The 26,343-nt window shown below is 55.9% G+C and overlaps 1 protein-coding gene across 1 annotated transcript; it reads right to left on the minus strand.

Annotated features, from left to right (window-relative positions):
* Nucleotides 1–1,565: 1,565 nt before the first annotated feature.
* LOC121842805 (dachshund homolog 1-like) lies at nucleotides 1,566–25,563 on the minus strand. The gene is made up of 4 exons (XM_042312559.1): nucleotides 25,392–25,563; nucleotides 24,834–24,971; nucleotides 20,981–21,052; nucleotides 1,566–1,654 (listed from the first exon to the last, which is right to left on the minus strand). The coding sequence occupies exons 1-4, from the start codon at nucleotides 25,462–25,464 to the stop codon at nucleotides 1,617–1,619; spliced, it is 321 nt and encodes a 106-aa protein (XP_042168493.1). The 5' UTR covers nucleotides 25,465–25,563; the 3' UTR covers nucleotides 1,566–1,616.
* Nucleotides 25,564–26,343: the final 780 nt, after the last annotated feature.

The raw sequence follows: 26,343 nt of genomic DNA on the forward strand, positions 1-26,343 counted from the left end.
GGACTGATGGGTATTGAGGGACTGATGGGTATTGAGGGACTGATGGGTATTGAGGGACTGATGGGTATTGAGGGACTGATGGGTATTGAGGGACTGATGGGTATTGAGGGACTGATGGGTATTGAGGGACTGATGGGTATTGAGGGACTGATGGGCATTGAGGGACTGATGGGTATTGAGGACTGATGGTTGTTGAGGGACTGATGGATATTGGAGGGACTGATGTGTATTGAGGGACTGATGGGTATTGAGGGACTGATGGGTATTGAGGGACTGATGGGTATTGAGGGACTGATGGGTATTGAGGGACTGATGGGTATTGAGGGACTGATGGGCATTGAGGGACTGATGGGACTGATTGAGGGACTGATGGGTATTGAGGGACTGATGGGTATTGAGGGACTGATGGGTATTGAGGGACTGATGGGGTTCGAGGGACTGATGGGTATTGAGGGACTGATGGGTATTGAGGGACTGATGGGTGCTGAGGGACTGATGGGTATTGAGGGACTGATGGGTATTGAGGACTGATGGGTATTGAGGGACTGATGGGTATTGAGGGACTGATGGGTATTGAGGGACTGATGGGTATTGAGGGACTGATGGGTATTGAGGGACTGATGGGTATTGAGGGACTGATGGGTATTGAGGGACTGATGGGTATTGAGGGACTGATGGGTATTGGGACTGATTGAGGACTGATGGGCACGAGGGACTGATGGGTATTGAGGGACTGATGGGTATTGAGGGACTGATGGGTATTGAGGGACTGATGGGTATTGAGGGACTGATGGGCACGAGGGACTGATGGGTGAGGACTGATGGGTGTTGAGGGACTGATGGGTATTGAGGGACTGATGGGTATTGAGGGACTGATGGGTATTGAGGGACTGATGGGTATTGAGGGACTGATGGGTATTGAGGGACTGATGGGGATGAGGGACTGATGGGCATCGAGGACTGATCGAGGGACTGATGGGTATTGACCATTAGAAGACATAAGACTGAGACAGATGAGAATGTTTGTATTCTTTTTTCATCTAGCTGATCTACTGCATTACAATACACAATACAATCTCTTTCCTTTATGTACATGGCATTCCATGGGTCAGGAGTCCTTTCCCTTCCATCTGATATACAACAATGGCCAAGGTCTAACTGACATTTTTCATCACTAGAATAAACAGCAAAAACAAATATTGTAATGAAACATTGTATCAATTTATGTACAGAAATAACGTAATAAATTAACCTCTAATTTTACCGACCTTCGTGACATTATGCTTTAAAACATTGAAATCTTATAAAACTTGAGACAGGAATTACAAGTCAAAAATTGGAAGTGGATTTGTCCTTCTCTGAGCATTCAGGCTGGTTTAAATAAAGTAGAAAAATCTCTCCTTCAGTTCCACTTTGCTGTGATTGTGTTTCTGTGAAAGACATTGGTATTGCACGGAACACTGTTATCACAATTCTTTGATTATTTGTTCTGTGTTGTGTATTGTCAGTCTTTTATGACAGTGTGGAGTACTGAAACATCCATGATGCTGCTGATGCAAGTCCCTGAATCTCTTCAATGGTGCTCGAATCGATCTTCTCTTCTCTCCATGTTGTCTTCAATACATCACTGTGGTTTTCAGGAAGAGTCTTCCATCTGAGAAACAACAGGTGAAAAACAAATATGGTAAAAACAAACGATAGTAAACTAAGATGGTCAACAACTAAGATGATAGTAAACTAAGATGGTCAAAAGATAGTAAACTAAGATGGTCAACAACGATAGTAAACTAAGATGGTCAAAGATAGTAAACTAAGATGATGAGCAAAGATAGTAAACTAAGATGGTCAACAACGATAGTAAACTAAGATGGTCAACAACGATAGTAAACTAAGATGATGAGCAAAGATAGTAAACTAAGATGGTCAACAACGATAGTAAACTAAGATGGTCAACAACAATAGTAAACTAAGATGGTAAACAAAGATAGTAAACTAAGATGATCAACAAAGATAGTAAACTAAGATGGTCAACAACGATAGTAAACTAAGATGATGAGCAAAGATAGTAAACTAAGATGGTCAACAACGATAGTAAACTAAGATGGTCAACAACGATAGTAAAATAAGATGATGAGCAAAGATAGTAAACTAAGATGGTCAACAACGATAGTAAACTAAGATGGTCAACAACGATAGTAAACTAAGATGGTCAACAAAGATAGTAAACTAAGATGGTCAACAAAGATAGTAAACTAAGATGGTCAACAACGATAGTAAACTAAGATGATGAGCAAAGATAGTAAACTAAGATGGTCAACAACGATAGTAAACTAAGATGGTCAACAACGATAGTAAACTAAGATGGTCAACAAAGATAGTAAACTAAGATGATCAACAAAGATAGAAAACTAAGATGATCAACAAAGATAGTAAACTAAGATGGTCAACAACGATAGTAAACTAAGATGATGAGCAAAGATAGTAAACTAAGATGGTCAACAACGATAGTAAACTAAGATGGTCAACAACGATAGTAAACTAAGATGGTCAACAACGATAGTAAACTAAGATGGTCAACAAAGATAGTAAACTAAGATGATCAACAAAGATAGTAAACTAAGATGATCAACAAAGATAGTAAACTAAGACGATGAGCAAAGATAGTAAACTAAGATGACCAAAGATAGCAAACTAAAATACACAAGAGTATTGTTCTGTATATATAAATCCAACAAGTATGTTTTGTTTTCTAGGGCCTCTCGTCTGTTGTCTGTTAAAAATGCTCTTTGGAAAGATTTATTACTGCATGTAAGTTATGCAAATGATGTCTATGCAAATACATCAGGAGGACAATTAAGGCAGCCATTAATTATGGGGCCTTGCTCTTTTTTTGCTTCACTGACATTAAATTAAATTTCCCTTTTAACGGTTTAGATGTTTGATCTGCTAACAAAGAGGGAGCAAGTCCCTGTCTGGGAGAGAGAGAGAGAGAGAGAGAGAGGGGGGTAGATGGGGACTGGAGCAGAGAGAGAGAGAGAGGGGGTAGATGGGGTCTGGAGCAGAGAGAGAGAGAGAGGGGGTAGATGGGGACTGGAGCAGAGAGAGAGAGGGGGTAGATGGGGACTGGAGCAGGAGAGAGAGAGGGGGTAGATGGGGACTGGAGCAGGAGAGAGAGGGGGTAGATGGGGACTGAGCATGGAGAGAGGGGGTAGATGGGGATGAGAGAGAGAGAGAGCAGAGAGAGAGAGGAGAGAGAGAGAGGGGGGGGTAGATGGGGACTGGAGCAGGAGAGAGAGGGGGTAGATGGGGACTGGAGCAGAGAGAGAGAGAGGGGGTAGATGGGGACTGACAGAGAAGAGAGAGAGAGAGAACGGGGTAGATGAGGTCTGGAGCAGGAGAGAGAGAGAGAGGGGGTAGATGGGGACTGGAGCAGGAGAGAGAGGGGGTAGATGGGGACTGGAGCAGGAGAGAGAGAGAGGGGGTAGATGGGGACTGGAGCAGGAGAGAGAGAGAGAGAGAGAGGGGGTAGATGGGGACTGGAGCAGAGAGAGAGAGAGGGGGCAGATGGGGACTGGAGCAGGAGAGAGAGAGAGGGGGTAGATGGGGACTGGAGCAGGAGAGAGAGAGAGGGGGTAGATGGGGTCTGGAGCAGAGAGAGAGAGAGGGGGGTAGATGAGGTCTGGAGCAGAGAGAGAGAGAGAGGGGGTAGATGAGGTCTGGAGCAGAGAGAGAGAGAGGGGGTAGATGAGGTCTGGAGCAGGAGAGAGAGAGAGGGGGTAGATGAGGTCTGGAGCAGAGAGAGAGAGAGGGGGTAGATGGGGACTGGAGCAGAGAGAGAGAGGGGGTAGATGGGGAGAGAGAGAGAGAGAGGGGGTAGATGGGGACTGGAGCAGGAGAGAGAGAGAGAGGGGGTAGATGGGGACTGGAGCAGAGAGAGAGAGAGGGGTAGATGGGGACTGGAGCAGAGAGAGAGAGAGAGGGGGTAGATGGGGACTGGAGCAGAGAGAGAGAGGGGTAGATGGGGACTGAGCAGGAGAGAGAGAGAGAGGGGGTAGATGGGGACTGGAGCAGGAGAGAGAGAGAGGGGGTAGATGGGGTCTGGAGCAGAGAGAGAGAGGGGGTAGATGGGTCTGGAGCAGGAGAGAGAGAGAGGGGGTAGATGGGTCTGGAGCAGAGAGAGAGAGAGGGGGTAGATGGGGACTGGAGCAGAGAGAGAGAGAGAGAGGGGGTAGATGGGGACTGGAGCAGGAGAGAGAGAGAGAGAGGGGGTAGATGGGGACTGAGATGGGAGAGCAGAGAGAGAGAGAGAGAGGGGGTAGATGGGGACTGGAGCAGAGAGAGAGAGAGAGAGGGGGCAGATGGGAACCTGAGCAGAGAGAGAGGGGGTAGATGGGGACTGGAGCAGAGAGAGAGAGAGAGGGGGTAGATGGGGACTGGAGCAGAGAGAGAGAGAGAGGGGGTAGATGGGGACTGGAGCAGAGAGAGAGAGAGAGAGGGGGTAGATGGGGTCTGGAGCAGAGAGAGAGAGAGAGAGGGTAGATGGGGACTGCAGCAGAGAGAGAGAGAGGGGGTAGATGGGGACTGGAGCAGAGAGAGAGAGAGAGAGGGGGTAGATGGGGACTGGGTAGATGGGGGACAGAGAGAGAGAGGGGGTAGATGGGGACTGGAGAGAGAGAGAGAGGGGGTAGATGGGGACTGGAGCAGAGAGAGAGAGAGGGGGAGGGGGAGATGGGGTAGATGGGGCAGATGGAGCAGAGAGAGAGAGAGGGGGTAGATGGGGACTGGAGCAGCAGAGAGAGAGAGGGGGTAGATGGGGACTGGAGCAGAGAGAGAGAGAGAGAGAGGGGTAGATGGGGACTGGAGCAGAGAGAGAGAGAGAGGGGGTAGATGGGGACTGGAGCAGGAGAGAGAGAGAGAGAGAGAGAGAGAGAGGGGGCAGATGGGAACTGGAGCAGAGAGAGAGAGGGGGTAGATGGGGTCTGGAGCAGAGAGAGAGAGAGGGGGTAGATGGGGACTGGAGCAGAGAGAGAGAGAGGGGGTAGATGGGGACTGGAGCAGGAGAGAGAGAGAGAGAGGGGGTAGATGGGGACTGGAGCAGAGAGAGAGAGAGAGGGGGTAGATGGGGTCTGGAGCAGAGAGAGAGAGAGGGGGTAGATGGGGACTGGAGCAGGAGAGAGAGAGAGGGGGTAGATGGGGACTGGAGCAGAGAGAGAGAGGGGGTAGATGGGGACTGGAGCAGGAGAGAGAGAGAGAGAGAGGGGGTAGATGGGGACTGGAGCAGGAGAGAGAGAGAGAGAGAGAGGGTAGATGGGGACTGGAGCAGGAGAGAGAGAGAGGGGGTAGATGGGGACTGGAGCAGAGAGAGAGAGAGAGAGAGGGGGTAGATGGGGACTGGAGCAGAGAGAGAGAGAGAGAGGGGTAGATGGGACTGGAGCAGGAGAGAGAGAGAGAGAGGGGGTAGATGGGGACTGAGCAGAGAGAGGGGTAGATGGGGACTGGAGCAGAGAGAGAGAGAGGGGGTAGATGGGGACTGGAGCAGAGAGAGAGAGAGAGGGGGTAGATGGGGACTGAGCAGAGAGAGAGAGAGAGGGGGTAGATGGGGACTGGAGCAGAGAGAGAGAGAGAGGGGGTAGATGGGGACTGGAGCAGAGAGAGAGAGGGGGTAGAGAGAGGGGGTAGATGGGGACTGGACTGAGAGAGAGAGAGAGGGGTAGATGGGGTCTGCAGCAGAGAGAGAGAGAGGGGCAGATGGGGACTGGAGCAGGAGAGAGAGAGAGGGGGGTAGATGGGGACTGGAGCAGAGAGAGAGAGAGGGGGGTAGATGGGGACTGGAGCAGAGAGAGAGAGAGAGAGGGGGTAGATGGGGACTGGAGCAGGAGAGAGAGAGAGAGGGGGTAGATGGGGTCTGGAGCAGAGAGAGAGAGAGGGTAGATGGGGACTGGAGCAGAGAGAGAGAGAGAGGGGGTAGATGGGGTCTGGAGAGAGAGAGAGAGAGAGGGGGTAGATGGGGTCTGGAGCAGAGAGAGAGAGAGGGGTAGATGGGGACTGGAGCAGAGAGAGAGAGAGGGGTAGATGGGGACTGGAGCAGAGAGAGAGAGAGAGAGAGAGGGGGTAGATGGGGACTGGAGCAGAGAGAGAGAGAGGGGGTAGATGGGGACTGGAGCAGAGAGAGAGAGAGGGGGGTAGATGGGGACTGGAGCAGAGAGAGAGAGAGAGAGAGAGAGGGGGTAGATGGGGACTGGAGCAGGAGAGAGAGAGAGGGGGTAGATGGGGACTGGAGCAGAGAGAGAGAGAGGGGGTAGATGGGGACTGGAGCAGAGAGAGAGAGAGAGGGGGTAGATGGGGTCTGGAGCAGAGAGAGAGAGGGGTAGATGGGGCAGATGAGAGAGAGGAGAGAGGGGGAGATGGGGACTGGAGCAGAGAGAGAGAGAGGGGGTAGATGGGGACTGGAGCAGAGAGAGAGAGAGGGGTAGATGGGGACTGGAGCAGAGAGAGAGAGAGAGAGAGAGAGGGGGTAGATGGGGACTGGAGCAGGAGAGAGAGAGAGAGAGGGTAGATGGGGACTGGAGCAGAGAGAGAGAGAGAGGGGGTAGATGGGGACTGGAGCAGAGAGAGAGAGAGAGAGGGGGAGATGGGGACTGGAGCAGAGAGAGAGAGAGAGGGGGTAGATGGGGACTGGAGCAGAGAGAGAGAGAGAGGGGGTAGATGGGGTCTGGAGCAGAGAGAGAGAGAGAGAGGGGGTAGATGGGGACTGAGCAGCAGAGAGAGAGAGAGGGGGTAGATGGGGACTGAGCAGAGAGAGAGAGAGGGGGTAGATGGGGACTGGAGCAGAGAGAGAGAGGGGGTAGATGGGGACTGGAGCAGAGAGAGAGAGAGAGAGGGGGGTAGATGGGGACTGGAGCAGAGAGAGAGAGAGAGGGGGTAGATGGGGACTGGAGCAGAGAGAGAGAGAGGGGGTAGATGGGGACTGGAGCAGGAGAGAGAGAGAGGGGGTAGATGGGGACTGGAGCAGAGAGAGAGAGAGAGGGGTAGATGGGGACTGGAGCAGAGAGAGAGAGAGAGGGGGTAGATGGGGACTGGAGCAGAGAGAGAGATAGTAGAGAGATATAGAGAGAGAGAGAGGGGTAGATGGGGTCTGGAGCAGAGAGAGAGAGAGAGGGGGTAGATGGGGACTGGAGCAGAGAGAGAGAGAGAGGGGGTAGATGGGGACTGGAGCAGAGAGAGTAGATGGGGAGAGAGAGAGAGAGGAGAGGGGGTAGATGGGGACTGGAGAGAGAGAGAGAGAGAGAGGGGGTAGATGGGGACTGGAGCAGAGAGAGAGAGAGGGGGTAGATGGGGACTGAGAGAGAGAGAGAGGGGGTAGATGGGGACTGGAGCAGAGAGAGAGAGAGGGGGTAGATGGGGACTGGAGCAGAGAGAGAGAGAGAGGGGGTAGATGGGGACTGGAGCAGAGAGAGAGAGGGGGTAGATGGGGACTGGAGCAGAGAGAGAGAGAGAGAGGGGGTAGATGGGGACTGGAGCAGAGAGAGAGAGAGGGGGTAGATGGGGACTGGAGCAGAGAGAGAGAGAGGGGGTAGATGGGGACTGGAGCAGAGAGAGAGAGAGAGAGAGGGGGTAGATGGGGACTGAGCAGAGAGAGAGAGGGGGTAGATGGGGACTGGAGCAGAGAGAGAGAGAGAGGGGGTAGATGGGGACTGGAGCAGAGAGAGAGAGAGGGGTAGATGGGGAGCAGAGAGAGAGAGAGGGGTAGATGGGGACTGGAGCAGAGAGAGAGAGAGAGAGAGAGGGGGTAGATGGGAGGTCTGGAGCAGAGAGAGAGAGAGAGAGGGGGTAGATGGGGACTGGAGCAGAGAGAGAGAGAGGGGGTAGATGGGGACTGGAGCAGAGAGAGAGAGGGGGTAGATGGGGACTGGAGCAGAGAGAGAGAGAGAGAGAGAGGGGGTAGATGGGGACTGGAGCAGAGAGAGAGAGAGAGAGGGGGTAGATGGGGACTGGAGCAGAGAGAGAGAGAGGGGGTAGATGGGGACTGGAGCAGGAGAGAGAGAGAGAGGGGGTAGATGGGGACTGGAGCAGAGAGAGAGAGGGGGTAGATGGGGACTGGAGCAGAGAGAGAGAGAGGGGGTAGATGGGGACTGGAGCAGAGAGAGAGAGAGAGAGGGGGTAGATGGGGACTGGAGCAGAGAGAGAGAGAGGAGGAGGGGGTAGATGGGGACTGGAGCAGGAGAGAGAGAGAGGGGGTAGATGGGGACTGGAGCAGAGAGAGAGAGAGAGGGGGTAGATGGGGTCTGGAGCAGAGAGAGAGAGAGGGGTAGATGGGGACTGGAGCAGAGAGAGAGAGAGAGGGGGTAGATGGGGACTGGAGCAGAGAGAGAGAGGGGGTAGATGGGGACTAGATGGGGAGGAGCAGAGAGAGAGAGGGGGTAGATGGGGACTGGAGCAGAGAGAGAGAGAGAGGGGGTAGATGGGGACTGAGCAGAGAGAGAGAGAGAGGGGGTAGATGGGGACTGGAGCAGAGAGAGAGAGAGAGAGGGGGTAGATGGGGACTGGAGCAGAGAGAGAGAGAGAGAGGGGGTAGATGGGGACTGGAGCAGAGAGAGAGAGAGAGGGGGTAGATGGGGACTGGAGCAGAGAGAGAGAGAGGGGGTAGATGGGGACTGCAGCAGAGAGAGAGAGAGAGGGGGTAGATGGGGACTGGAGCAGAGAGAGAGAGAGAGGGGTAGATGGGGACTGGAGCAGAGAGAGAGAGAGAGAGAGGGGTAGATGGGGACTGGAGCAGGAGAGAGAGGGGTAGATGGGGACTGGAGCAGAGAGAGAGAGAGGGGGTAGATGGGGACTGGAGCAGGAGAGAGAGAGAGAGAGGGGGTAGATGGGGACTGGAGCAGAGAGAGAGAGAGGGGGTAGATGGGGACTGGAGCAGAGAGAGAGAGAGAGAGAGAGGGGGTAGATGGGGACTGGAGCAGAGAGAGAGAGAGAGGGGGTAGATGGGGACTGGAGCAGAGAGAGAGAGAGAGAGGGGGTAGATGGGGACTGGAGCAGAGAGAGAGAGAGAGGGGGTAGATGGGGACTGGAGCAGAGAGAGAGAGAGGGGGTAGATGGGGACTGGAGCAGGAGAGAGAGAGAGGGGGTAGATGGGGACTGGAGCAGCAGAGAGAGAGAGGGGGTAGATGGGGACTGGAGCAGAGAGAGAGAGAGAGAGAGAGGGGGGTAGATGGGGACTGGAGCAGGAGAGAGAGAGAGGGGGTAGATGGGGTCTGGAGCAGAGAGAGAGAGAGGGGGATAGATGGGGACTGGAGCAGAGAGAGAGAGAGAGGGGGTAGATGGGGACTGGAGCAGAGAGAGAGAGAGGGGGTAGATGGGGACTGGAGCAGAGAGAGAGAGAGAGGGGGTAGATGGGGACTGGAGCAGGAGAGAGAGAGAGGGGGTAGATGGGGACTGAGAGCAGAGAGAGAGAGAGAGGGGTAGATGGGGACTGGAGCAGGAGAGAGAGAGAGAGAGAGGGGTAGATGGGAACTCTGCAGCAGAGAGAGAGAGAGGGGGTAGATGGGGACTGGAGCAGAGAGAGAGAGAGAGGGGGTAGATGGGGACTGGCAGCAGAGAGAGAGAGAGAGAGGGGGTAGATGGGGACTGGAGCATGGAGAGAGAGAGAGAGGGGGTAGATGGGGACTGGAGCAGAGAGAGAGAGAGAGGGGTAGATGGGGACTGGAGCAGAGAGAGAGAGAGAGGGGGTAGATGGGGACTGGAGCAGAGAGAGAGAGAGGGGGTAGATGGGGACTGGAGCAGAGAGAGAGAGAGGGGGTAGATGGGGACTGGAGCAGAGAGAGAGAGAGAGAGGGGGTAGATGGGGACTGAGCAGAGAGAGAGAGAGGGGGTAGATGGGGTCTGGGAGAGGAGAGAGGGGGCAGATGGGGACTGCAGAGAGAGAGAGAGAGAGGGGGTAGATGGGGACTGGAGCAGGAGAGAGAGAGGGGGTAGATGGGGACTGGAGCAGAGAGAGAGAGAGGGGGGGTAGATGGGGACTGGAGCAGAGAGAGAGAGAGAGAGGGGTAGATGGGGACTGGAGCAGAGAGAGAGAGAGAGGAGGGGGTAGATGGGGACTGGAGCAGAGAGAGAGAGGAGATGGGGAGAGCAGAGAGAGAGAGAGGGGGTAGATGGGGACTGAGCAGAGAGAGAGAGGGGGTAGATGGGGACTGGAGCAGAGAGAGAGAGAGAGGGGGTAGATGGGGACTGGAGCAGAGAGAGAGAGAGGGGGTAGATGGGGACTGGAGCAGAGAGAGAGAGAGAGGGGGTAGATGGGGACTGGAGCAGGAGAGAGAGAGAGAGAGGGGGTAGATGGGGACTGGAGCAGAGAGAGAGAGGGGGTAGATGGGGACTGGAGCAGAGAGAGAGAGAGGGGGTAGATGGGGACTGGAGCAGGAGAGAGAGAGGGGGTAGATGGGGACTGGAGCAGAGAGAGAGAGAGGGGGTAGATGGGGGGTAGATGGGGACTGGAGCAGAGAGAGAGAGAGAGGGGGTAGATGGGGACTGGAGCAGAGAGAGAGAGAGAGGGGGTAGATGGGGACTGGAGCAGGAGAGAGAGAGAGAGAGAGGGGGTAGATGGGGACTGGAGCAGAGAGAGAGAGAGAGGGGGTAGATGGGGACTGAGCAGAGAGAGAGAGAGGGGGTAGATGGGGACTGGAGCAGAGAGAGAGAGAGAGAGAGGGGTAGATGGGGACTGGAGCAGCAGAGAGAGAGAGAGAGGGGGTAGATGGGGACTGGAGCAGGAGAGAGAGAGAGAGAGGGGGTAGATGGGGACTGGAGCAGAGAGAGAGAGAGAGAGAGGGGGTAGATGGGGACTGAGCAGCAGAGAGAGAGAGGGGGTAGATGGGGACTGGAGCAGAGAGAGAGAGAGAGAGGGGGTAGATGGGGACTGGAGCAGAGAGAGAGAGAGGGGGTAGATGGGGACTGGAGCAGAGAGAGGGGGGTAGATGGGGACTGGAGCAGAGAGAGAGAGAGAGGGGGTAGATGGGGACTGGAGCAGAGAGAGAGAGAGAGAGGGGGTAGATGGGGACTGGAGCAGAGAGAGAGAGAGGGTAGATGGGGACTGGAGCAGAGAGAGAGAGAGGGGGGTAGATGGGGACTGGAGTGGAGAGAGAGAGAGGGGGTAGATGGGGACTGGAGCAGAGAGAGAGAGAGGGAGGGGGTAGATGGGGACTGGAGCAGAGAGAGAGAGAGAGAGAGGGGTAGATGGGGACTGGAGCAGAGAGAGAGAGGGGGTAGATGGGGACTGGAGCAGAGAGAGAGAGAGAGAGAGAGAGGGGGTAGATGGGGACTGCAGAGAGAGAGAGAGGGGGTAGATGGGGTCTGGAGCAGAGAGAGAGGGGGGTAGATGGGGACCAGCAGAGAGAGAGAGAGAGGGGGTAGATGGGGACTGGCAGCAGAGAGAGAGAGAGAGGGGGTAGATGGGGACTGGAGAGAGAGAGAGAGAGAGAGAGGGGGTAGATGGGGACTGGAGCAGAGAGAGAGAGAGGGGGGTAGATGGGGACTGGAGCAGGAGAGAGAGAGGGGGTAGATGGGGACTGGAGCATGAGAGAGAGAGAGAGAGGGGGTAGATGGGGACTGGAGCAGAGAGAGAGAGAGAGAGAGAGGGGGTAGATGGGGACTGGAGCAGAGAGAGAGAGGGGGTAGATGGGGACTGGAGCAGAGAGAGAGAGAGAGGGGGTAGATGGGGACTGGAGCAGGAGAGAGGGGTAGCAGATGGGGACTGGAGCAGAGAGAGAGAGAGAGAGAGGGGGCAGATGGGGACTGGAGCAGAGAGAGAGAGAGAGGGGGTAGATGGGGACTGGAGCAGAGAGAGAGAGAGAGGGGGTAGATGGGGACTGGAGCAGAGAGAGAGAGAGGGGGTAGATGGGGACTGAGCAGAGAGAGAGAGAGAGGGGGCAGATGGGGACTGGAGCAGAGAGAGAGAGAGGGGGTAGATGGGGACTGGAGAGATGAGAGATAGAGAGAGAGAGGGGGTAGATGGGGACTGGAGCAGAGAGAGAGAGAGAGAGAGAGGGGGTAGATGGGGACTGGAGCAGAGAGAGAGAGAGGGGGTAGATGGGGACTGCAGCAGAGAGAGAGAGAGAGGGGGTAGATGGGGACTGGAGAGAGAGAGAGAGAGGGGGCAGATGGGGACTGAGCAGAGAGAGAGAGAGAGGGGGTAGATGGGGACTGGAGCAGGAGAGAGAGAGAGAGAGGGGGTAGATGGGGACTGGAGCAGAGAGAGAGAGAGAGGGGGTAGATGGGGACTGGAGAGAGAGAGAGAGAGGGGGTAGATGGGGACTGGAGCAGAGAGAGAGAGGGGGAGATGGGGACTGGAGCAGAGAGAGAGAGGGTAGATGGGGACTGAGCAGAGAGAGAGAGAGAGGGGGTAGATGGGGACTGGAGCAGATGGGGAGAGAGAGAGAGAGAGGGGGGTAGATGGGGACTGGAGCAGGAGAGAGAGAGAGGGGGTAGATGGGGACTGGAGCAGAGAGAGAGGGGGTAGATGGGGACTGGAGCAGGAGAGAGAGAGAGAGAGGGGGTAGATGGGGACTGGAGCAGAGAGAGAGAGAGAGAGGTAGATGGGGACTGGAGCAGAGAGAGAGAGAGGGGGGTAGATGGGTCTGGAGCAGAGAGAGAGAGAGGGGGGTAGATGGGGACTGGAGCAGAGAGAGAGAGAGAGAGGGGGTAGATGGGGACTGGAGCAGGAGAGAGAGAGATGAGAGCAGAGAGAGAGAGAGAGGGGTAGATGGGGACTGAGAGCAGAGAGAGAGAGGGGGTAGATGGGGACTGGAGCAGAGAGAGAGAGAGAGAGGGGGTAGATGGGGACTGGAGCAGAGAGAGAGAGAGGGGGTAGATGGGGACTGGAGCAGAGAGAGAGAGAGAGGGGGTAGATGGGGACTGGAGAGAGAGAGAGAGAGAGGGGGTAGATGGGGACTGGAGCAGGAGAGAGAGAGAGAGGGGGTAGATGGGGACTGGAGCAGGAGAGAGAGAGAGGGGGTAGATGGGGACTGGAGCAGAGAGAGAGAGAGAGGGGGTAGATGGGGACTGGAGCAGAGAGAGAGAGAGGGGGTAGATGGGGACTGGAGCAGAGAGAGAGAGAGGGGGTAGATGGGGACTGGAGCAGAGAGAGAGAGAGAGAGAGGGGGTAGATGGGGACTGGAGCAGAGAGAGAGAGAGAGGGGTAGATGGGGACTGGAGAGAGAGAGAGAGAGAGAGAGAGAGAGGGGGTAGATGGGGACTGGAGCAGAGAGAGAGAGAGAGAGGGGTAGATGGGGACTGCAGCAGGAGAGAGAGAGGGGGTAGATGGGGACTGGAGCAGAGAGAGAGAGAGAGGGGGTAGATGGGGACTGGAGCAGAGAGAGAGAGAGAGGGGGTAGATGGGGACTGAGCAGGAGAGAGAGAGAGAGGGGGGATGGGGACTGGAGCAGAGAGAGAGAGAGAGAGAGGGGTAGATGGGGACTGCAGCAGAGAGAGAGAGGGGGTAGATGGGGACTGGAGCAGAGAGAGAGAGAGAGAGGGGGTAGATGGGGACTGGAGCAGGAGAGAGAGAGGGGGTAGATGGGGACTGGAGCAGGAGAGAGAGAGAGAGGGGGTAGATGGGGACTGGAGCAGGAGAGAGAGAGAGGGGAGATGGGGTCTGAGCAGAGAGAGAGAGGGGTAGATGGGGACTGGAGCAGAGAGAGAGAGAGAGGGGGGTAGATGGGGACTGGAGCAGAGAGAGAGAGGGGGTAGATGGGGACTGGAGCAGAGAGAGAGAGAGGGGGTAGATGGGGACTGGAGCAGAGAGAGAGAGAGAGAGGGGGTAGATGGGGACTGGAGGAGAGAGAGAGAGAGGGGTAGATGGGGACTGGAGCAGAGAGAGAGAGAGAGAGAGGGGGGGTAGATGGGGACTGGAGCAGAGAGAGAGAGGGGGTAGATGGGGACTGAGCAGAGAGAGAGAGAGATGGGGAGAGAGAGAGGAGAGAGAGGGGTAGATGGGGACAGGCAGCAGAGAGAGAGGGGGTAGATGGGGACTGGAGCAGAGAGAGAGAGAGAGGGGGTAGATGGGGACTGGAGCAGAGAGAGAGAGGGGGTAGATGGGGACTGGAGCAGAGAGAGAGAGGAGGGGGTAGATGGGGACTGGAGCAGGAGAGAGAGAGAGGGGGTAGATGGGGTCTGGAGCAGAGAGAGAGAGGGGGTAGATGGGGTCTGGAGAGAGAGAGAGAGAGGGGGTAGATGGGGACTGGAGCAGAGAGAGAGAGGGGGTAGATGGGGACTGGAGCAGAGAGAGAGAGAGAGGGGGTAGATGGGGACTGGAGCAGGAGAGAGAGAGAGAGAGAGGGGGTAGATGGGGACTGCAGCAGAGAGAGAGAGGGGGTAGATGGGGACTGGAGCAGAGAGAGAGAGAGAGAGGGGGTAGATGGGGACTGGAGCAGAGAGAGAGAGAGGGGGTAGATGGGGACTGGAGCAGAGAGAGAGAGAGGGGGGTAGATGGGGACTGGAGCAGGAGAGAGAGAGAGAGGGGGTAGATGGGAGAGCAGAGAGAGAGAGGGGGTAGATGGGGACTGGAGCAGAGAGAGAGAGAGAGGGGGTAGATGGGGACTGGAGCAGGGGGTAGAGAGAGAGAGAGAGAGAGAGGGGGTAGATGGGGACTGGAGCAGGAGAGAGAGAGAGGGGGTAGATGGGGTCTGGAGCAGAGAGAGAGAGGGGGTAGATGGGGACTGGAGCAGAGAGAGAGAGAGAGGGGTAGATGGGGACTGGAGCAGAGAGAGAGGGGGTAGATGGGGACTGGAGCAGAGAGAGAGAGAGAGGGGGTAGATGGGGACTGGAGCAGAGAGAGAGAGAGAGAGAGGGGTAGATGGGGACTGGAGCAGAGAGAGAGAGGGGGTAGATGGGGACTGGAGCAGAGAGAGAGAGAGAGAGGGGGGTAGATGGGGACTGGAGCAGAGAGAGAGAGAGAGGGGGGATGGGGACTGGAGCAGAGAGAGAGAGAGAGAGAGGGGGTAGATGGGGACTGGAGCAGAGAGAGAGAGAGAGGGGGTAGATGGGGACTGGAGCAGAGAGAGAGAGAGGGGTAGATGGGGACTGGAGCAGAGAGAGAGAGAGAGAGGGGGTAGATGGGGACTGGAGCAGGGAGCAGAGAGAGAGAGAGAGAGAGAGGGGTAGATGGGGACTGGAGCAGGAGAGAGAGAGAGAGAGGGGAGATGGGGGGTAGATGGGGACTGGAGCAGAGAGAGAGAGAGAGAGGGGGTAGATGGGGACTGGAGCAGGAGAGAGAGGGGGTAGATGGGGACTGGAGCAGGAGAGAGAGAGAGGGGGGTAGATGGGGACTGGAGCAGGAGAGAGAGAGAGGGGGTAGATGGGGACTGGAGCAGGAGAGAGAGCAGAGGGAGATGGGGACTGACAGAGAGAGAGAGAGAGGGGATAGATGGGGACTGGAGCAGAGAGAGAGAGAGGGGTAGATGGGGTCTGGAGCAGAGAGAGAGAGAGGGGGTAGATGGGGTCTGGAGCAGAGAGAGAGAGACCTGGGGAGAGAGAGGGGGTAGAGGGACTGGAGCAGAGAGAGAGAGAGAGGGGGTAGATGGGGACTGGAGCAGGAGAGAGAGAGAGGGGGTAGATGGGGACTGGAGCAGGAGAGAGAGAGGGGAGATGGGGAGAGAGAGAGAGAGAGAGAGGGGGTAGATGGGGTCTGGAGGAGAGAGAGCAGGGAGATGGGGAGAGGGGTCTGGAGAGAGAGAGAGGGGGTAGATGGGTCTGGAGCAGAGAGAGAGAGAGGGGGTAGATGGGGTCTGGAGCAGAGAGAGAGAGAGAGGGGTAGATGGGGACTGGAGCAGAGAGAGAGAGGGGGTAGATGGGGTCTGGAGCAGAGAGAGAGAGAGAGAGAGGGGTAGATGGGGTCTGGAGCAGAGAGAGAGAGAGAGAGGGGGTAGATGGGGTCTGGAGCAGAGAGAGAGAGAGGGGGTAGATGGGGTCTGGAGCAGAGAGAGAGAGGGGGTAGATGGGGTCTGGAGCAGAGAGAGAGAGAGGGGGTAGATGAGGTCTGGAGCAGAGAGAGAGAGAGGGGGTAGATGGGGTCTGGAGCAGAGAGAGAGAGGGGGTAGATGGGGACTGGGCAGGCAGAGAGAGGGGGAGATGGGGACTGAGCAGAGAGAGAGAGAGAGAGGGGGTAGATGGGTCTGGAGCAGAGAGAGAGAGAGGGGTAGATGGGGACTGGAGCAGGAGAGAGAGAGAGAGGGTAGATGGGGTCTGGAGCAGAGAGAGAGAGAGAGAGGGGTAGATGGGGACTGGAGCAGGAGAGAGAGAGGGGGAGATGGGGAGAGCAGGAGAGAGAGGGGGGTAGATGGGGACTGGAGCAGGAGAGAGAGGGGCAGATGGGGACTGGAGCAGAGAGAGAGAGAGAGAGGGGCAGATGGGGTCTGGAGCAGAGAGAGAGAGAGAGAGAGGGTAGATGGGGTCTGGAGCAGAGAGAGAGAGAGGGGGTAGATGGGGTCTGGCAGCAGAGAGAGAGAGAGGGGGTAGATGGGGTCTGCAGAGAGAGAGAGAGGGGGTAGATGGGGTCTGGATCAGAGAGAGAGAGAGAGAGAGAGAGGGGGTAGATGGGGTCTGGAGCAGAGAGAGAGAGAGAGGGGGTAGATGGGGTCTGGAGCAGAGAGAGAGAGAGGGGGGGGTAGATGGGGACTGGAGCAGAGAGAGAGAGAGAGAGAGAGAGAGTAGATGGGGACTGTGGGGACTGCAGCAGGAGAGAGAGGGGGTAGATGGGGTCTGTGGGGACTGGAGCAGGAGAGAGAAAGGGGGTAGATGGGGTCTGTGGGGAACTGCAGCAGGAGAGAGGGGGGGGTAGATGGGGTCTGTGGGGGGACTGCAGCAGGAGAGAGGGGGGGTAGATGGGGTCTGTGGGGGACTGGAGCAGGAGAGAGGGGGTAGATGGGGTCTGTGGGGGACTGCAGCAGGAGAGAGAGGGGGTAGATGGGGTCTGTGGGGACTCTGCAGGAGGAGAGAGAGAGGGGGTAGATGGGGTCTGTGGGGGACTCTGCAGGAGGAGAGAGAGATGGGGGGTAGATGGGGTCTGCAGCAGGAGAGAGAGAGGGGTAGATGGGGACTGGAGCAGAGAGAGAGGGGGGTAGATGGGGTCTGTGGGGACTCTGCAGGAGGAGAGAGAGGGGGTAGATGGGGTCTGCAGCAGGAGAGAGAGAGGGGGTAGATGGGGACTGGAGCAGAGAGAGAGAGAGAGAGAGAGAGAGATGGAGGTAGATGAGGTCTGGAGCAGAGATAGCGAGAGAGAGAGAGGGGGTAGATGGGGACTGGAGCAGGAGAGAGAGAGGGGGTAGATGGGGACTGGAGCAGGACAGAGAGAGGGGGTAGATGGGGTCTGCAGCAGGAGAGAGAGAGAGGGGTAGATGGGGACTGGAGCAGAGAGAGAGAGAGAGGAGAGAGAGAGGGGCAGGGGTCTGGCAGAGAGGCTGAGAGAGAGAGGGTAGAGAGCAGAGAGAGAGCGAGGGGGTAGATGGGGTCTGGAGCAGAGAGAGAGAGAGGGGTAGATGGGGTCTGGAGCAGAGAGAGAGAGGGGGTAGATGGGGTCTGGAGCAGAGAGAGAGAGAGAGGGGGTAGATGGGGTCTGGACAGAGAGAGAGAGAGAGAGAGAGAGAGGGGGTAGATGGGGACTGGAGCAGCAGAGAGAGAGAGAGAGGGGGTAGATGGGGTCTGGAGCAGAGAGAGAGAGAGAGAGAGGGGGTAGATGGGGTCTGGAGCAGAGAGAGAGAGAGAGAGAGGGGTAGATGGGGTCTGGAGAGAGAGAGAGAGAGAGAGAGAGAGGGAGGTAGATGGGGACTGTGGGGACTGCCAGGAGAGAGAGGGGGTAGATGGGGTCTGTGGGGACTGGAGCAGGAGAGAGAGAGGGGGTAGATGGGGTCTGTGGGGAACTGCAGCAGGAGAGAGGGGGTAGATGGGGTCTGTGGGGGACTGCAGCAGGAGAGAGGGGGTAGATGGGGTCTGTGGGGGGACTGGAGCAGGAGAGAGGGGGTAGATGGGGTCTGTGGGGACTGCAGCAGGAGAGAGGGGGTAGATGGGGTCTGTGGGGACTGAGCAGGAGAGAGGGGGTAGATGGGGTCTGTGGGGACTGCAGCAGGAGAGAGAGAGGGGTAGATGGGGTCTGTGGGGACTCTGCAGGAGGAGAGAGAGGGGGTAGATGGGGTCTGTGGGGGACTGCAGCAGGAGAGAGGGGGTAGATGGGGACTGGAGCAGAGAGGGGGGGTAGATGGGGTCTGTGGGGGACTCTGCAGGAGGAGAGAGAGAGGGGGTAGATGGGGTCTGCAGCAGGAGAGAGAGAGGGGGTAGATGGGGACTGTGGGGACTCTGCAGCAGGAGAGATAGAGGGGGTAGATGGGGTCTGGGGGACTGAAGCAGGAGAGGGGGGGTAGATGGGGACTGGAGCAGAGAGAGGGGGGTAGATGGGGTCTGTGGGGACTCTGCAGGAGGAGAGAGAGAGGGGGTAGATGGGGTCTGCAGCAGGAGAGAGAGAGGGGGTAGATGGGGACTGTGGGGGACTCTGCAGCAGGAGAGATAGAGGGGGTAGATGGGGTCTGTGGGGGACTGAAGCAGGAGAGAGGGGGTAGATGGGGTCTGTGGGGGACTGGAGCAGAGAGAGAGAGGGGGTAGATGGGGTCTGTGGGGACTCTGCAGGAGGAGAGAGAGAGGGGAGATGGGTCTGCAGCAGGAGAGAGAGAGGGGGTAGATGGGGACTGGAGCAGAGAGAGAGGGGTAGATGGGGACTGTGGGGAACTCTGCAGCAGAGACAGAGGGGGTAGATGGGGTCTGTGGGGAACTGCAGCAGGAGAGAGAGGGGGTAAATGGGGTCTGTGGTGGGACTGCAGCAGGAGAGAGGGGGTAGATGGGGTCTGTGGGGGGACTGGAGCAGGAGAGAGGGGGTAGATGGGGTCTGTGGGGGGACTGCAGCAGGAGAGAGGGGGGTAGATGGGGTCTGTGGGGGACTGAGCAGGAGAGAGGGGGTAGATGGGGTCTGTGGGGACTGCAGCAGGAGAGAGAGGGGGTAGATGGGGTCTGTGGGGGACTCTGCAGGAGAGAGAGAGAGGGGGTAGATGGGGTCTGTGGGGGACTGCAGCAGGAGAGAGGGGGTAGATGGGGACTGGAGCAGAGAGAGGGGGTAGATGGGGTCTGTGGGGGACTCTGCAGGAGGAGAGAGAGAGGGGTAGATGGGGTCTGCAGCAGGAGAGAGAGAGGGGGTAGATGGGGACTGTGGGGGACTCTGCAGCAGGAGAGATAGAGGGGGTAGATGGGGTCTGTGGGGACTGAAGCAGGAGAGAGGGGGTAGATGGGGACTGGAGCAGAGAGAGGGGGTAGATGGGGTCTGTGGGGACTCTGCAGGAGGAGAGAGAGAGGGGGTAGATGGGGTCTGCAGCAGGAGAGAGAGAGGGGGTAGATGGGGACTGTGGGGACTCTGCAGCAGGAGAGATAGAGGGGGTAGATGGGGTCTGTGGGGGACTGAAGCAGGAGAGAGGGGGTAGATGGGGTCTGTGGGGACTGGAGCAGGAGAGAGAGAGGGGGTAGATGGGGTCTGTGGGGACTCTGCAGGAGGAGAGAGAGAGGGGAGATGGGTCTGCAGCAGGAGAGAGAGAGGGGGTAGATGGGGACTGGAGCAGAGAGAGAGGGGTAGATGGGGACTGTGGGGGAACTCTGCAGCAGAGACAGAGGGGGTAGATGGGGTCTGTGGGGAACTGCAGCAGGAGAGAGAGGGGGTAAATGGGGTCTGTGGTGGGACTGCAGCAGGAGAGAGAGAGGGGGTAAATGGGGTCTGTGGGGCATTCTGCAGGAAGAGAGAGAGGGGGTAGATGGGGTCTTTGGGGAACTCTGTAGCAGGAGAGAGGGGGGTAGATCGGGTCTGTGGGGGACTCTGCAGGAGGAGAGAGAGAGGGGGTAGATGGGGACTGGAGCAGAGAGAGAGGGGGTAGATGGGGTCTGTGGGGGACTCTGCAGCAGAGAGAGAGGGGGTAGATGGGGTCTGTGGGGAACTGCAGCAGGAGAGAGGGGGGTAGATGGGGTCTGTGGGGGGACTCTGCAACAGAGAGAGAGAGGGGGGTAGATGGGGTCTGTGGGGAACTGCAGCAGGAGAGAGGGGGTAAATGGGGTCTGTGGGGGACTGAAGCAGGAGAGAGGGGGTAGATGGGGTCTGTGGGGGGACTGCAGCAGGAGAGAGAGGGGGTAGATGGTGTCTGTGGGGACTCTGCAAGAGGAGAGAGAGAGGGGGTAGATGGGGTCTGTGGGGGACTGCAGCAGAGAGAGAGGGGGGTAGATGGGGTCTGGAGCAGAGAGAGAGGGGGTAGATGGGGTCTGTGGGGGACTCTGCAGGAGGAGAGAGAGAGGGGGTAGATGGGGACTGGAGCAGAGAGAGAGGGGGTAGATGGGGTCTGTGGGGGACTCTGTAGGAGGAGAGAGAGAGGGGTAGATGGGGTCTGCAGCAGGAGAGAGAGAGGGGGTAGATGGGGACTGCAGCAGGAGAGAGGGGGTAGATGGGGACTGCAGCAGGAGAGAGAGAGGGGGTAGATGGGGACTGCAGCAGAGAGAGAGAGGGGGTAGATGGGGTCTGTAGCAGAGAGAGAGGGGGTAGATGGGGTCTGCAGCAGGAGAGAGAGGGGGTAGATGGGGTCTGTAGCAGAGAGAGGGGGTAGATGGGGTCTGCAGCAGAGAGAGAGGGGGTAGATGGGGTCTGCATCAGAGAGAGAGGGGGTAGATGGGGTCTGCAGCAGAGAGAGAGGGGGTAGATGGGGTGTACTGTCGTTCTGATACACAGAACAATGAGAACATCTGAAATGCTCTGAAACACCTCCGTAACAGAATAGTATTATACCTTCAACACTTAACTATTAAAAACTGTTTATCAATTAGATTGCTGCCACACAGACCAACGGCGTTACTTTAACTCATTGTAAACACCCGGACATTTAGGCAACGAGGATAAGGATGAGCCATTCAGAAGCTGCCGTACCTTGTATCGCTGCCTCTGCGTCAGTCCTGCCGTTACCTTGGTTACCGTTGTCTACTTCCTGGGTCAGTGAGTCTGATTGGAGGGTAATGATGACGGAGAGGCAGGAGTTTAGTCATTAATTATCAACCTAATTACTAGTAAATGAGAAGTAAAAGGGCAATGCATTCATTTTCATAAAGGAACACAACGGAAAACTGCACCATGAAGTCAAAATTAAGAATAAAGAGTCAAATGTAAATTAAATTAAATGTAAAAACTTTTATTTTTTACCTTTATTTAACTAGGCAAGTCAGTTAAGAACAAATTCTTATTTTCAATGACGGCCTAGGAACAGTGGGTTAACTGCCTATTCAGGGGCAGAACGACAGATTTGTACCTTGTCAGCTTTGGGGGTTTGAACTAGGCAACCTTCCGGTTACTAGTCCAACGCTCTAACCACTAGGCTACCCTGCCGCCTCTACACTCTAACCACTAGGCTACCCTGCCGCCTCTACACTCTAACCACTAGGCTACCCTGCCGCCCTACACTCTAACCACTAGGCTCCCCTGCCGCCTCTACACTCTAACCACTAGGCTCCCCTGCCGCTCTACACTCTAACCACTAGGCTACCCTGCCGCCTCTACACTCTAACCACTAGGCTACCCTGCCGCCTCTACACTCTAACCACTAGGCTCCCCTGCCGCCTCTACACTCTAACCACTAGGCTCCCCTGCCGCCTCTACACTCTAACCACTAGGCTACCCTGCCGCCTCTACACTCTAACCACTAGGCTACCCTGCCGCCTCTACACTCTAACCACTAGGCTACCCTGCCGCCTCTACACTCTAACCACTAGGCTACCCTGCCGCCTCTACACTCTAACCACTAGGCTCCCCCTGCCGCCTCTACACTCTAACCACTAGGCTACCCCTGCCGCCTCTACACTCTAACCACTAGGCTACCCTGCCGCCTCTACACTCTAACCACTAGGCTCCCCTGCCGCCTCTACACTCTAACCACTAGGCTACCCCTGCCGCCTCTACACTCTAACCACTAGGCTACCCTGCCACCTCTACACTCTAACCACTAGGCTACCCTGCCGCCTCTACACTCTAACCACTAGGCTACCCCTGCCGCCTCTACACTCTAAACACTAGGCTCCCCTGCCGCCTCTACACTCTAACCACTAGGCTACCCTGCCGCCTCTACACTCTAACCACTAGGCTACCCCTGCCGCCTCTACACTCTAACCACTAGGCTACCCTGCCGCCTCTACACTCTAACCACTAGGCTCCCCTGCCGCCTCTACACTCTAACCACTAGGCTACCCCTGCCGCCTCTACACTCTAACCACTAGGCTACCCTGCCACCTCTACACTCTAACCACTAGGCTACCCTGCCGCCTCTACACTCTAACCACTAGGCTACCCCTGCCGCCTCTACACTCTAAACACTAGGCTCCCTGCCGCCTCTACACTCTAACCACTAGGCTACCCTGCCGCCTCTACACTCTAACCACTAGGCTACCCCTGCCGCCTACACTCTAACCACTAGGCTACCCTGCCGCCTCTACACTCTAACCACTAGGTTACCCCGCCGCCTCTACACTCTAACCACTAGGCTACCCCTGCCGCCTCTACACTCTAACCACTAGGCTACCCTGCCGCCTCTACACTCTAACCACTAGGCTACCCTACCGCCTCTACACTCTAACCACTAGGCTACCCTGCCGCCTCTTCACTCTAACCACTAGGCAACCCCTGCCGCCTCTACACTCTAACCACTAGGCTACCCCTGCCGCCTCTACACTCTAACCACTAGGCTACCCTGCCGCCTCTACACTCTAACCACTAGGCTACCCTGCCGCCTCTACACTCTAACCACTAGGCTACCCTGCCGCCTCTACACTCTAACCACTAGGCTACCCTGCCGCCTCTACACTCTAACCACTAGGCTCCCTGCCGCCTCTACACTCTAACCACTAGGCTCCCCTGCCGCCTCTACACTCTAACCACTAGGTTACCCCGCCGCCTCTACACTCTAACCACTAGGCTCCCCTGCCGCCTCTACACTCTAACCACTTGGCTACCCTGCCGCCTCTACACTCTAACCACTAGGCTACCCTGCCGCCTCTACACTCTAACCACTAGGCTACCCCTGCCGCCTCTACACTCTAACCACTAGGCTACCCTGCCGCCTCTACACTCTAACCACTAGGCTCCCCTGCCGCCTCTACACTCTAACCACTAGGCTACCCTGCCGCCTCTACACTCTAACCACTAGGCTACCCCCTGCCGCCTCTACACTCTAACCACTAGGCTACCCTGCCGCCTCTACACTCTAACCACTAGGCTACCCCTGCCGCCTCTACACTCTAACCACTAGGCTACCCTGCCGCCTCTACACTCTAACCACTAGGCTCCCCTGCCGCCTCTACACTCTAACCACTAGGCTCCCCTGCCGCCTCTACACTCTAACCACTAGGCTACCCCTGCCGCCTCTACACTCTAACCACTAGGCTACCCTGCCGCCTCTACACTCTAACCACTAGGCTACCCCTGCCGCCTCTACACTCTAACCACTAGGCTCCCCTGCCGCCTCTACACTCTAACCACTAGGCTACCCTACCGCCTCTACACTCTAACCACTAGGCTCCCCTGCCGCCTCTACACTCTAACCACTAGGCTCCCCTGCCGCCTCTACACTCTAACCACTAGGTTACCCCGCCGCCTCTACACTCTAAACACTAGGCTCCCCTGCCGCCTCTACACTCTAACCACTAGGCTACCCTGCCGCTCTACACTCTAACCACTAGGTTACCCCGCCGCCTCTACACTCTAACCACTAGGCTCCCCTGCCGCTCTACACTCTAACCACTAGGCTACCCTGCCGCCTCTACACTCTAACCACTAGGTTACCCCGCCGCCTCTACACTCTAACCACTAGGCTCCCCTGCCGCCTACACTCTAACCACTAGGCTACCCCTGCCGCCTCTACACTCTAACCACTAGGCTACCCTGCCGCCTCTACACTCTAACCACTAGGCTCCCCTGCCGCCTCTACACTCTAACCACTAGGCTACCCCGCCGCCTCTACACTCTAACCACTAGGCTACCCCTGCCGCCTCTACACTCTAACCACTAGGCTACCCCTGCCGCCTCTACACTCTAACCACTAGGCTACCCTGCCGCCTCTACACTCTAACCACTAGGCTCCCCTGCCGCCTCTACACTCTAACCACTAGGCTACCCTGCCGCCTCTACACTCTAACCACTAGGCTACCCCTGCCGCCTCTACACTCTAACCACTAGGCTACCCCTGCCGCCTCTACACTCTAACCACTAGGCTACCCCTGCCGCCTCTACACTCTAACCACTAGGCTACCCTGCCGCCTCTACACTCTAACCACTAGGCTCCCCTGCCGCCTCTACACTCTAACCACTAGGTTACCCCGCCGCCTCTACACTCTAACCACTAGGCTCCCCTGCCGCCTCTACACTCTAACCACTAGGCTACCCTGCCGCCTCTACACTCTAACCACTAGGTTACCCCGCCGCCTCTACACTCTAACCACTAGGCTCCCCTGCCGCCTCTACACTCTAACCACTAGGCTACCCCTGCCGCCTCTACACTCTAACCACTAGGCTACCCTGCCGCCTCTACACTCTAACCACTAGGCTCCCCTGCCGCCTCTACACTCTAACCACTAGGCTACCCTGCCGCCTCTACACTCTAACCACTAGGCTCCCCTGCCGCCTCTACACTCTAACCACTAGGCTACCCCTGCCGCCTCTACACTCTAACCACTAGGCTACCCTGCCGCCTCTACACTCTAACCACTAGGCTACCCTGTAATGTAGCCTGGAGACTTACCACAGAGGGCTCTGTCTGACGCTCCAGTCTGCTGCAGAGTCTGCTCAGCATGGTCTCTCAGTTTACACTCAAACTGCAGAGCCTCCTGAAGTTTCCTCTTACTCTTCTTCTCTTTCTTCAGGCGCTTCTGGATCAGCACTGAAATACACACAACAGTTGAGAATTGTGAGGAATTGCAGTGCTTGTTTTCAGGGCTCACTAGAAACAGAGATGAGTAGTATGGTGTGTCGGTGGGTTGTGGGTAATGTAGTGTAGTATGCAGTGTGTTGTGGGTAATGTAGTGTTAACCGACCTCTGTTTTTCTGCTCCATGGTGAGCTGTCTCTCCAGTGTCTCTCTTAGCTCCCTCTCTCTGAACAGTTCACTGTGGGTAATGTAGTGTAGTGTGGTGTGCAGTGTGTTGTGGGTAATGTAGTGGTAACCGACCTCTGTTTTTCTGCTCCATGGTGAGTTGTCTCTCCAGTGTCTCTCTTAGCTCCCTCTCTCTGAACAGTTCACTGTGGGTAATGTAGTGTAGTGTGGTGTGCAGTGTGTTGTGGGTAATGTAGTGGTAACCGACCTCTGTTTTTCTGCTCCATGGTGAGCTGTCTCTCCAGTGTCTCTCTTAGCTCCCTCTCTCTGAACAGTTCCATCTTCAGCTCTGACTTCTCCGTCTGCACCTGCTTGTCCTGAGCGCGCGTGTTGTCTATGGCAACCTTCAGCAAGCCCTGCTTGGAGGGCACAGAGTAAGACACACATCAAGAGGCTGTTACACTAAATCCATACATCACTGTAGTGTGTAGTCTCTACATCTCTAATCTAAATCTATACATCACTGTAGTGTGTAGTCTCTACATCTCTAATCTACATCTATACATCACTGTAGTGTGTAGTCTCTACATCTCTAATCTAAATCTATACATCACTGTAGTGTGTAGTCTCTACATCTCTAATCTAAATCTATACATCACTGTAGTGTGTAGTCTCTACATCTCTAATCTAAATCTATACATCACTGTAGTGTGTAGTCTGATGTAGTGTGTAGTCTCTACATCTCTAATCTAAATCTATACATCACTGTAGTGTGTAGTCTCTACATCTCTAATCTAAATCTATACATCACTGTAGTGTGTAGTCTCTACATCTCTAATCTAAATCTATACATCACTGTAGTGTGTAGTCTCTACATCTCTAATCTAAATCTATACATCACTGTAGTGTGTAGTCTCTACATCTCTAATCTAAATCTATACATCACTGTAGTGTGTAGTCTCTACATCTCTAATCTAAATCTATACATCACTGTAGTGTGTAGTCTCTACATCTCTAATCTAAATCTATACATCACTGTAGTGTGTAGTCTCTACATCTCTAATCTAAATCTATACATCACTGTAGTGTGTAGTCTCTACATCTCTAATCTAAATCTATACATCACTGTAGTGTGTAGTCTCTACATCTCTAATCTATATCTATACATCACTGTAGTGTGTAGTCTCTACATCTCTAATCTATATCTATACATCACTGTA

Source organism: Oncorhynchus tshawytscha, unplaced genomic scaffold (genome assembly GCF_018296145.1).
Source record: "Oncorhynchus tshawytscha isolate Ot180627B unplaced genomic scaffold, Otsh_v2.0 Un_contig_5090_pilon_pilon, whole genome shotgun sequence".
Classification (NCBI taxonomy): domain Eukaryota; kingdom Metazoa; phylum Chordata; class Actinopteri; order Salmoniformes; family Salmonidae; genus Oncorhynchus; species Oncorhynchus tshawytscha.

What these genes read in the sequence shown, in the direction of transcription:
- LOC121842805 (XM_042312559.1), bottom strand. Translation starts at nt 25,464, where the DNA reads ATGGAACTGTTCAGAGAGAGGGAGCTAAGAGAGACACTGGAGAGACAG. An exon ending in CATGGAGCAGAAAAACAGAG is followed by an intron (nt 24,972 to 25,391) that starts GTCGGTTACCAC and finishes TGTGTATTTCAG; the next exon opens with TGCTGATCCAGAAGCGCCTG. An exon ending in CGCAGAGGCAGCGATACAAG is followed by an intron (nt 1,655 to 20,980) that starts GTACGGCAGCTT and finishes GTTGTTTCTCAG; the next exon opens with ATGGAAGACTCTTCCTGAAA.